Raw genomic sequence first — 11,769 nt, 5'->3', positions numbered from 1 at the left:
AGGGCCAGGGCTGGCCCACCCGTGGCGGCTCAGCGGGGTGAGGGGCAGGGCTGGGCCACCCGTGGCTGCTCAGCAGGGTGAGGGGCAGGGCTGGGCCTCACCTCCCTGCCCAGCACAGCCCCTGGTGCCACCGTGGGCAGAGTCCTGCTCGGGACCTTCCCTGGAGCACCGGCCACTGCTGCTGTGCTGCAACCTTCATCTGCAGCCTGGTGAAGAAACAAGCCTTGTTCAGGGCCGTTTATCACCTTCTAGGGGGCATGATTATAGAATTCCTTTAGCTGTGAAATGCATGAGCAGAGATAGCAGCTTCTTGTTTGCAGCTAATAACCCTGCAGAAGGAGCGGGGCTGATCCCAGCAGTCAGTGAGGTGTTGGTCCCTGTTCTCAAACCCTCCTGTTCTGGAGTCATGGAGTGCTTTCTCTGCAGCCAGCTTTTATGCTCAGTCAGGATGCTGCTCAGGTTTCCTGCATCCAAGCACAATGTCAGGGAAAAGTTAATTTTTTGCTTTTTCTGTGCAAGGTCTTTTATATCTCTGTGTTTTGTAGCCATGCACTTTCTGTAGAGAAAACATATCCAGAGCTCTATTTATCAGTTGTCCAAGTTGATTGCTTTCTGGTGGTTAATTATATTGAGCCATTGGTTGGTAGAAGATGAATGTTTCAGTCCTGTACTGACTGATAGAAGCCCTACACTAAATAACTGTTCTACACTCGGGTGCACGAGTGAATTGCAGGAGGATATGAGCAGTGCTTCTAAAAAGATCTTCAGGGAAGCCAGAAGGGAACAAGGATGCTCTGTGTTCTTTAAGGAAGAGTTCTGTATACTTGAAAAGCTCCAGCAGGAAGACCTACCCCACCTCAAGAGCTGCTTTGAAAGAGTTATCAAAGTTAATTAAAAAAAGGCCAAAACAGTCACCTCAGTCTCTGGCGTGTGCTTGTGCCTGAGTAGCACCAGTGCAGCTCTTCTCAAAGTCCAGCATACATAGACTGCAGGCGTGTTGTACCAGGAGATGGACTTGACAAGGGACTAAAGAAATTCTGCAAGGACATTTGCTGTACAGAATTTGAGTTTTTGTTTCACTGTCTGCAGAGAATCACTCGACCCAGACCACTTTGTAATGCTCCTTTCTTTTAATCTCCCTTGCACGGTGTCGTAGCGTTTGGTGGTGAAGCCAGATCAGCTGATAAAGAGACGTGGGAAGCTGGGACTGGTTGGAATTAACCTCACTTTGGATCAAGTGAAGGTTTGGCTCAAACAGCGTCTGGGCCAAGAAACCACGGTGAGTGGCCACCTTGGCAACAAAAGTGTGGGACTGGTTCACTCTCCTGCCTGCCTGCACAACAGGAGCGGCTGTGTGGGTATTTCTCTTGCCTATGGTGGCTTAAGCTGCCATCCTTGGTGCCAAAGCAAATGAGAAATTCTCATGTGAGCTTCCTGCTGGTAGGTGAGCACTGATAAATGCCACACCACGACAGGGAGCACAGCTTGGTGCTCCCCGTTACCCTCCCCTGGGCTGGGCCTGTGTGGTGGGAGCTCCGCAGGAACTGGGACCATTTTGAAGGTCCTTGCACCCCGGGACTCAGCAGCTGGTAGCTCAGATGCTCTCTGGTTGGGATAGCTGCTTTTCTCTGGTACCCAAGACAGGTTTAAGAGGAGTATAAAAACTGTCATAAAATTGTCCCCTTACTGCAGCCAGGCCGTGTGTTTGGGCCCCACTGTTACTTGGAGGCCTTATCTGAAGCCAGTGCTGGCTTGTAGCATTTATTCTCCTGGAGTGGCACTGGGATGCTGCTGACAGGCACGCCTGCCAGCCCAGCCACTGTGCTTCAGGAGCTGGTGGAGCTGTGCTGGTGCCTCAGCCTGGCTGTGGCTGTGGCTGACCTGCTGCTGGCTCCAGCACCGGGCCAGGGCTGCCTGCAGGCCGTGGTGAAGTGGTGCTGGCATCGTGCCCCTGCCCACCAGGAGGCCCATGGGTGTTGAAATCACTTCTTTATCACAGCACAGCAGCCACCTCTGAAGGTCTGTGCTGAGAACTTGTGAGTTCCAGGACCCAATGATGTCCTGAAGCAGTGTCCTCAGGAGCAGGGGCATCTCCCGTGGGCTGTGCAGGAGTGTCCCTTGAGCCAAGAAACTCAGCCTTGCATGGCAGGAAAGTGCCTGTGCAGGACAGCTCCTGGGACCTTGCTGTAGCAGTCTGTCCCTGTAGGAAGGGGCTAAAGGGTTCTTTTACTCTGCCATGCTCACTGACACCACTTCCAGGGTGGGCACTGGGCAGAGGCCTCTGCTCCTGCCACTCCCTGTCCAGCTGAGGAGCTCCCTCACCTCTCCCTTTTGCAGGCTCCCAGCAGCAGCTGGAGCCCTCGTGTCCCACGCTGTGCAGGCGCTGTCTGGGGCACAGGAGCTGAGGAGCAGCTCTGAGAGCTGCCTGCCCTTCAGGGAAGGGTGGCTGACTCCTGAAACCCAGGAGGCCCAGATACCCTGGAGTGTCACCACGGTGTCCAGCAGGGCCAGTGCTTGGTGCTGGGCTGGAGAGGCAGGAGGAGGATTCCCCGTGAAGCAGAGTGGGGAGGTGTTTGGGAGGAAGTTGTTTTAGAGTCGTGTTGATTAAATCCTGAAGCTTCCTAATGCTGTCATACATGTGGATGTTGGACAAGTGCTTATTGGTGTTTGTCTTGTTTTCTGCCTCCAGATTGCTAATGCCAAGGGAGTCCTAAAGAATTTTCTGATTGAACCCTTCGTCCCTCACAAACAGGTTAGTATAGCAAATAAAGCATTTAAAAAGTGCTTTTAAATCTTGTTTGACTTCCATGCAGCTTAGGTGGCTCAATACAGGGGAGAAAGCAGAAGTTTGGGAGCATGCTGTTAAGCTGCTGTGTCGATGCCTGTGGTCAGGGCTGTGTGCAGGGCCAGTGTTAGTGCACACCAAGAGCTGTTAATAATCACATTGGCTGCTTTACTCTGCTGGGAGGAGGTTACAGATCACCCGAGAGGGACCAAGGTGGCTGGTGAAGGTGGCTCACTGCTGCCTGAGCGTGGATAACAAACTGTTGGTGTGGGAGACCTCAGGCAGTGCTGGTGGGATACTCGTGCTCTGCTGTGGTTTGTGGGGAGGTGGGATTCCCTGCAGCTGAGGGGCTTTCAGTGCACGTGAGAGAGGACCCTGGTTTGCACTTTGGTTGTGTAAGATGGGAGTGGTTTTCTCCAGAAATGGAAAGTGTTGTCAAATGTTTCACTGGGGTGAAGCACTTGGGCCCCTGAGGTTCATCCCAGGCCAGTGCAGCCAGGACAGCCCTGGGCAGCATCTGGAAAGATTTTCTCCTTGGAAAGCTCAGCGGTGTGCTCAGCTGCCCCTTCCCCAGCACCAACACAGGAGCCTCTTCTTCAAGGTCTTCTCTGGCTGTGACTTGCTAACACTTGTGTGTCTGGGCAGGAGGAAGAGTTCTACGTGTGCATCTACGCTGCCCGTGAGGGAGACTTCCTGCTCTTCCACCACGAGGGGGGTGTGGATGTGGGAGATGTTGATGCCAAAGCTCAGAAGTTGCTTGTGGCAGTGGATGAGAAGCTCAATGAATCGGATGTAAAGAAGCATCTCCTGCAGCATGCACCAGCAAATAAAAGGGAGTAAGTACAGGTGCCCAATGCCAGGCATGGCCAGCCACCCAGCAGCTGCTGTCCTTTATTTCACACAACATCCCTGTGCTGTTTCACCCTAAGGCTTGCTCTCCTGCCCTTCTTGCTGCTCTCAAGAATATGCCATGCACCCTAAATCCAAATTCTTTCACCTTATCCAAGCCAGTTGTAAAACTCAGTAAGTGTTGATACTGCTTTGAGCCTTCACTTGACAGGAGCACTTCTCAGTCGTCTGAAGTCTTGACCTCTGAGACATTGGAGACACTGAATTTTGATCCTTTGTGCCAGCAAAGAGTTTCCTTTTTTTTCTAGTAGAAATGGTGAAGTCACTCTGAATGCTAATTCAGAAATGTGCACTCCCTTGGCCTGGCCTGGTCTAAGGTGTTCTGCTGTTCCTGTGCTGACTGCAAGCTTATCTGCAGATCTCAAAGCTGCTTCTGCATCTCCTTTAATTGGAAGCCTATACCTAGTTATCTGAATATGAGTCATGATTTTTCCAAACATAACGTAATCCCTGATGGAATTGTTCAGCCTGGGAAGCATGAAGGAGCCTCTCACTGATAGTTTATTGCAGTCTGTTCCCTCTCCCAGCGAACAGAGCTCAGTTCTGACCAAGATGTGTCTGTCAGTGATGCCTTTCTGATGCATTTCTGTCTCTTGGGGAGATGAAACAGACTGAACTCTACATGACAGTTGTGAGCAACTGAGCTCTCAGCAGAGTTTGGTGGAGTGTAATTAAGATGAGTCATCAAGGTCTTCCTTTCCTTGAGTCATCGCCGAGCCTTCTTCTAGAGAAGATGAATGAGAATGAAATAAATTGATACAGAGGAGATTTGCAGATTGCCACTAATACAAATGAATCAGAGCAGACTGTGCTTTATTTGGCTGCTTTAATGAATTTGTGTTCGTTTTTTTTACAGCATCTTGGCTAGCTTCATCTGTGGCCTGTTCAACCTTTATGAAGATCTATATTTCACATACCTTGAGATCAATCCATTAGGTAACTGATACTTTAGGGAGCAGGACTTTCTGTTCTGGAATGCTGAAATGTGTTCTTTATCTTTCTCTGGTTGGTGTAGTTTGCAGCAGGACAAGGTGGCATGTGCAAAAAGGTACACAAGTGGCCATGACGTGTCCTGGGTCTGTTAGCTGAATGAACCAAGAGTGAGGACTGCTTAGAGGTGTTCTGTTACCTCATTTCCTGGTGGAAATGAAAAATTCCATTGAAAGGGATGTCGAGTCAGAACTGAAGAACACAAATTTTGTTGGGTCAGAACAAAGCAGCACCTGAGCCAGGCCCTGGTCCATGACCAAGGTCATGAGTTAATTCTCAAGGGAAGTCGTGGCTTTGGTGAATAACACTGACCAGAGTGGAGGGAGGGGACAAAGGTGACCTGTAGGCTTTTGTAATGATCTCTGCATGGTATCAAATTTTGTGAGTAAATCTGTAACGTGGGTCTCTGAACAAGGCACAGTAACTCTGGTGTGTTTTTAAATGCAGTGGTGACTAAGGATGGAGTCTACATCCTCGACTTGGCCGCAAAGATTGATGCCACTGCTGACTACATCTGCAAAGTGAAGTGGGGAGATGTGGAGTTCCCCCCTCCCTTTGGCAGGGAAGCTTACCCAGAGGTAAATAACTCACTCTGGCCCCAATTCCTTTATTGTGGACCACAACACTAATTCCTCATGGCTTGTATGTCTGTGGTATTGGGCCCTTTCTCTCTTAGGGCTCTTGTTGCTGGGTTTCAAGGACCTAACCCCCCACTCTTGTCCATAAGAGCTTGTGCAGACCTGTGAACAGGTTGCTTAGTCCTGGGACTTCCCATAATGGCACTCTGGACTGCAGTTGCTTGGGGTTGTCAGTTGTTTTCTTTAGTTCAGAATTGACTTTTTGAAGTGGAGACTTGTATTTAACTTCATTCAGCAGTGTGCCAAAGCTTTGTACTTGTACAGCCTTCCTCACGTGGCTCTTGCCAGCACTGCTCCCCTGTCAGCATCGTTGTTTCTGGTTGGAGCCCTGGCCATGGCCAGGCCCCTGGCAGCTGCTGCTCCCTCAGTGCTGCACGGCCAGCTGCTGAGCAGCAGTGTGCACAACCTGCACACGAGTGTGAATCCAGAGAAAGTACTGACAGCTCTCAACTTTTGGAGTAGAAAGCTGAGATGTTAATACACCTGTTTTCTTGAAAAACAGTGACCAAGAAGAGGCCTGCAGGCACCTTTTAAAGCTGAAGTGCCTGTTCCCTCTCAGAACTGCCTGGGTGCTCTGGTGGCTGCATAAGCTCCACTTCATACCTGGCCTCCCAGCAGCTTCAGACACTGCTGGAAGTCAAGCTCTCGCCTTAATTGTTCTGTTACTTGGTTCAGGTGACTCTTCTGCTGTCTCCAAAAGGATTCCTGTCATGACTTTTTTCATTTTAATAATTGTAATTATTCTTCAGTTGGGGAAGGTTTTTGTACCACAGCCAGGAAATCCATTTAGCTGTTTCTCTCCGTGTCGCTTGCTGGATGCCAGCACTTAACTCAATTTGCTCTTAAAAGGATTAGTTTTCCTCTCTCTGAATCATCCCTCTGCGAGTCGTTGTGAAGGTTATTATGGCAGTGTCTTCATGGGGAATTTTAATGAACTCCCAATGAAGTGCCTCTCAACCAGCCAGCACACTGTGATACAGCAACACCATCTTCAGCCAAATTACAGCTCTCTTGGTGATTACGTTCTTGGCTGCAGCACAGCCAGAGAGTGTGTAGCCATGGGTGTGTTGATTTAAAGTTTTCTCTAGTCCCAGTCTGCACACAAGGTCAGAACAAGATTTTTAGTTCTGATCCTGACTGTCATATGCAGAACCATGACACCTGGGAGCTTCCTGGGGCTGGCTGAGCAGTGGAGGAGGAGGCTGGTGGTGCAGCTAGTGAAACACAGCCAGCACTCAGCTCCAGTTCCAAAGTTTTTCTGTGCAAATAGGAGAGATCTGATTCTGGATCTGCACCCTACAAGTGAAGTAATGGCAAATTTATTTATAGCAATCACTTGTGATTTCACATGGGACAAGCAAGAGACAGACAAGGGATTCTTTCAAGGGTGTGATTTCTTTTCCAAGCAAGAATCAAAATTTGAGTGTATGCTCTGGCTGATCCCCTTTGATTTTGTTAGAGGGAGATCAGCACAGGGTGTCTCTGCCCAGGCCAGTTTCAGTGTCCTGCCCTGGAGAACACAAATCAGTGCTGGCCCCTGAGAGATGAAGCTGCTCTCCATCCCTTACAAAACTGGTGTTTGGAGTTCTGCTCCCCTCAGCTGCAGCTGAGCAGAGATGTGGGAGCTCTGCACGTCCAGGCACCCAGCACCACAGACACTCTGGTCTGGAGAAGGAGGGTGCAGGAGGAAGGCTGAACTGTGCTGCTCTCTCTGCAGGAGGCTTACATTGCTGATCTGGATGCCAAGAGTGGGGCCAGCTTGAAGCTTACTATCCTCAACCCCAAAGGCAGGATTTGGACCATGGTGGCTGGTGGTGGTGCCTCTGTGGTTTACAGGTAACAGGAACAAGGTTCCCAGAGAGGGTTGGATTTAAAGGGCTGGAAGATAATAATTGATGCAGCATCTGGAGAGGAGACTCTTGTAAAGCAGCTTTCCCACACTGTGACTGCCTGGGACCTCTGCAGAGTGAGGGTGCTGTGTGGGCTTCTCACCAAGATGTGGAATGTAGAGATAATTTAGAGAGAGGTTTTTTTGACTTGGAAAGGAGCAAGCTGGCTGAAAACTGTTTATGGTAATATTGTTGCTGTGGTAGTCACTAAATTCCCCTCATGTCTGGGGAGCATAACAAGACTGGTCATGGCTGGCAGCAAGAGGAGAGCAGCTTTGTTTCCAGCAGACAGCATGATCTGTTACCAGCCCCACTTTCCCAGGAACTCAGAATTCTTCATTAAGACCTTTATAGTAACTCAAATTATAACTAATCTCTCAAATAACTTTTACAGTGACACCATTTGTGACCTGGGGGGTGTGAATGAACTGGCCAACTATGGGGAATACTCAGGAGCCCCAAGTGAGCAACAGACCTATGACTATGCTAAGACTATTCTCTCCCTCATGACACGAGAGAAGCACCCTGAAGGTAAGGGTTACAATTTCAGAGATGCTCAGCTGTGGAGCTGTGTGTGTGGGGGAAAAACTGAACAAATCTGGGCTGTTCCTGTGCTCAGACCTCCCTGGCAGAGCTTTTAATGTGATGCTGCCTTCTGAATGGAACAGTAACAGACTTCTGTCAGCTCTTGCTTCAGGGACAGGAGCAAATGTGGCTTGAGAGATACTTACCAGAAAAATCCTTCCTTGGTACCAAGCTGTTATCTTTCATGCTCTGCTAAACACAACTTACTGCAAACTCTTGGTTAGTCTGAACTGCAGCAATGTTTCACTTGATATCCTAAGTTGCTTCATGATCTTACACTACACTGTGTTCTTGAAACAATTTTTTGTGTTTCTTCCCTCAGGTAAAATCCTGATCATTGGAGGCAGCATTGCAAACTTCACCAATGTAGCAGCCACTTTTAAAGTAAGTGACTACTCAGAGGTATCAGCAAATGTCCAGTGATCAACCCCAAATGGTTCTCCCCAGCCCAGCCTTGTGCTGAGGCTGGCAGTGCATCTCTCCCAGGAGCTCTGAGGTGATGGGGCAGGGTGAACGTTGGGCTGCCCAGCTCACCTGTCCCGTGTGTTCCTTTCAGGGCATTGTGAAAGCCATCAAGGATTACCAGGGTCCCCTGAAGGAGCACGAGGTGAGGATCTTTGTGCGAAGAGGGGGCCCCAACTACCAGGAGGGATTGCGTGTCATGGGAGAAGTGGGTAAGGACCAGCCACGTCCTGAAGCTTTGTTCTGGCATCTTGTTTTTCCCACCTGCTTTCTGCTGAGCCTTGTCCAGGTTAACTGCTTCCCTCGGGCAGGAGTTCCCCTCCTTCCCCCCAAGGCTGACTGCTCTTGTCTGTGTGCCCAGGGAAGACCACTGGGATCCCCATCCACGTCTTTGGCACGGAGACTCACATGACTGCCATCGTGGGCATGGCCCTGGGCCACCGGCCCATCCCCAACCAGCCCCCAGCTGCTGCCCACACTGCCAACTTCCTGCTCAACGCCAGCGGCAGCCCCTCGGTGAGTGCCCCCGTGGGGGAACGCTCCTGGGGAGCCCCCAGGGCACCTCCCCCTGGCTCAGCAGCTCCGAGACGGGTCTTGGCCACCTTTGAATTTGTACAAAGCTCCAGGAGAAGAGAAGTGACCCTGCGTGGCTGGTCAGGAGGGGCCCTCCCAGCCCACACCTCGCTCCTGCAGGGGGTGTGACCCCCTCAGAAGCAACAGTGTGACCTGGGCATCTACTGGGAACCTGGTCACTTAGGAGTTTTTCCTTGTTTGACTGAAATGGTCCCACCTCCAAATTAACTTTGCTTTTCTCTGAGTAGCACAGTGAAAGTGGCCATCCTGTCCTGCAGGCTCCAGGCCTTACCTGGTGCACTGGCCCTTACTGACCTGGCTTCTGAACCTTCCAGACTCCAGCACCGAGCAGGACAGCATCCTTCTCAGAGTCCAGACCAGATGAGATTGCTCCAGCCAAGAAGGCAAAGCCAGCAGCACCTCTTGGTAAGTTCACTGTTGGGCACGCTTGCTAGCAGTGCTCTTCTGCTTCAGAAGGCAGAATGTGGACTTGGCTAATGCTTTTCTCTGGATATAAAGGAAGCAATGTTGGGATACCTGTCAAAAAATACTTTATTCAAAACTACATGTAAAACATGAGCCATGGAGCTCACAGTGCAAGGAACTGTCACCTGAACCTGAACAGTGTTTGTGCTGGGATAAGCAAAAAGTTTCAAGATGGCAAAATGCAGAATTTGATGTCCAGCTACTTGGAGAGGAAATACAGTGGAGGGTGCTCCAGTCAGCTTGGTTTTTAACAAAAGCAAGTCCCAAAGGCCCGAGTGCTGTGGGGAGGAGGGACGTGCTGCCCCTGCCCCAGGCCCCTGCTCTGGGGGTGCCAGCAGCCAGCCCTGGCCTGTCGCTGCATGAGTGATTCTCTCTTCAACAGATTCAGGCCCAGCCTCGAGACCTGGTGCAGGTAGGACACGTGTGAGCAGCTGAATGTGCCTGGCCTTGCTGGCAGCTGACCTTTTTAGTTCCTGGTTTTGTTGCTGTGTTTTCTCTCCAAAAGTTTGCAGTGTTGTCTGGTCCTTCCCTTCCCTCCTGCCCAGCAGATTTAGCTGTCACCATAGCAACCTTTCACCTGTGTGTTTCAAGTTCAGATCACATGCTCCTTTGCACAAAAACTCAGTATTTCTGGGGGAGAGGGGGACAGGTCTCAAACCTGAATTTTCATTCCCTTCCCCCTACAATAGTTATGGAGAAAACCAGACCCAGGCATATTGTGCAAAGCTCTGTTCCCTCTGCTTTCAGGAAGGAGGGATCACTAACCGTGCCTAACAACTGGCATTTTGTTTCAGAGGGAAACAGAACAGTGCAGGTGTCTGCTTCTGAGCCTTGAAGGGCACGGAAAAGTCACTGAAAGAACTAAATGTTCTCTTGCCTTATCAATTCAGCAAACTGTTACAGCTTGTGCTCAGTGAAGTTATGGAGACTTTAAGCACTCTCTTGAGCTCTCTGCTGGATGAGAATAAACTGCATCAAGGGCCAAGTAGAGCTTCACACCATCTCTTCTCTCCTAAGAAGGGGAACTCTCAGATTCCTCCTTGTCTGGTCTCAAAGAGCATCACCTTCCTGGGCCCACATTTTCTGGTGTCTGTGGATGCTGATGTTGCCTCCCTGCAGGCAACTGCAAGACAAGTGGAATAAATGGAATTCTTCAGGATAGGCATTTTCCTAACGAATCACATGGCAGTGCATCTAAGCTGAATGTGTCAGGTTGGAGAACAGTGGAACAGTACCCTGTCTAATTCCTAATCCTCTTTACCTTTGATTGAAAGCCAAAAAGAAATTAGTCGTCGACTGAGTTGGCATCAGCATTTGGTTCATCTCTGAGTTCTTAAGAGTTTTAAAATTAACTCTGCCTGGAGACAAAGGGAGGAACCCAATGTTTTGCTGTGACAAGTGATTTAACTATACTTTAACCAAACAGTCCATCCTCACTAGCTGAACCTTTGCTTTTCCTGTGACTCTGTTCCCCAAAGCCAAGTTTTGGGCCATACATAAATTTTTGGAGCCATCAGATTTGTGTTGGATTCTGATCATAAAAAAACAACAAACAACCAAAAAACTCCACACTTTAAAACAAAAGCTGAGCGTGTCAAGCTCCTTTGCTTTCTTCATCCCCTCCACTCCTGCTCTCCTTTTCATTTCTTATCCTCTTACTGTGCAGTCCTGACAACTGTAGGAGGAAAACCTCCTGTGGTTCTCCCAGACTGTAGGTCACATATAAATAAATAATTCAATGTTCCCTCCTCGTCAGCTTTGCAGAATAAAACTGTCTGGGAGGAACATGGATGGCCCATGGGAGAAGAGGGAGAGGCAGTTATCACTTTTTCTCTCTCCTCTTCTACATCAGCTTCACCCTGTGATGAAGCTCTTGCCCATTCTGTGAAACCCAAAACCTGGCTGTTGTGCCCAGACTCCTGGGGAGGGTTCTGGGGATGCTGCTCCATCTACACTTTCTTCCTCAATTTGGACAGCGTGGTTACCACGTCCTGCAGCTCACCTGTTGGGTTTGGGAGGGGAATACACTCATCTGGGAGAGGCTGAGCAGACATCTGGCAGAGCTGCAGCTGTTGTCTTGCCCTGGTGAACATCCTGTGCCGTTGGGTTCCCCTCTCTCTGGCAGGTAAGGCCACCACGCTGTTCAGCCGGCACACCAAGGCCATCATCTGGGGCATGCAGACACGGGCTGTGCAGGGCATGCTGGACTTCGACTACATCTGCTCCCGGGACGAGCCCTCAGTGGCTGCCATGGTCTATCCCTTCACGTAAGTACCTGCCCTGGTGGCAGCACTTCTCTGCTTCCCTCAGATTCCTCCCTTAGCTTCCTCCTCCTCCAGCCTCTGCTGTTCTTTAGTGTAGCTCTGCCCTAGTCTACATCTCTGCTCTAACACCTTCTCCTGTGCTCCCTTCCACCACCAGGTTGGCTTTGCAGGCTCTGCTTCCTCTTTCC

At 50.0% G+C, this 11,769-nt stretch overlaps 1 protein-coding gene across 1 annotated transcript in view; it reads left to right on the top strand.

Annotated features, from left to right (window-relative positions):
* Positions 1 to 1,089: 1,089 nt before the first annotated feature.
* Positions 1,090 to 11,769, top strand: part of ACLY (ATP citrate lyase) — a gene marked incomplete at its 5' end in the record, with an annotated part of 19,504 nt that continues 8,824 nt past the window's right edge. The window contains 13 exon segments of the mRNA XM_008936975.1: positions 1,090 to 1,279; positions 2,690 to 2,752; positions 3,431 to 3,621; positions 4,551 to 4,630; positions 5,132 to 5,262; positions 7,040 to 7,158; positions 7,606 to 7,742; positions 8,119 to 8,180; positions 8,353 to 8,470; positions 8,620 to 8,774; positions 9,167 to 9,257; positions 9,700 to 9,729; positions 11,443 to 11,584. Coding sequence (XP_008935223.1) covers positions 1,090 to 1,279; positions 2,690 to 2,752; positions 3,431 to 3,621; positions 4,551 to 4,630; positions 5,132 to 5,262; positions 7,040 to 7,158; positions 7,606 to 7,742; positions 8,119 to 8,180; positions 8,353 to 8,470; positions 8,620 to 8,774; positions 9,167 to 9,257; positions 9,700 to 9,729; positions 11,443 to 11,584 — 1,509 coding nt within the window.

Source organism: Merops nubicus, unplaced genomic scaffold (assembly GCF_000691845.1).
Source record: "Merops nubicus isolate BGI_N331 unplaced genomic scaffold, ASM69184v1 scaffold8553, whole genome shotgun sequence".
Lineage (NCBI taxonomy): Eukaryota > Metazoa > Chordata > Aves > Coraciiformes > Meropidae > Merops > Merops nubicus.
This window is presented reverse-complemented; position numbering and strand designations above follow the sequence as displayed.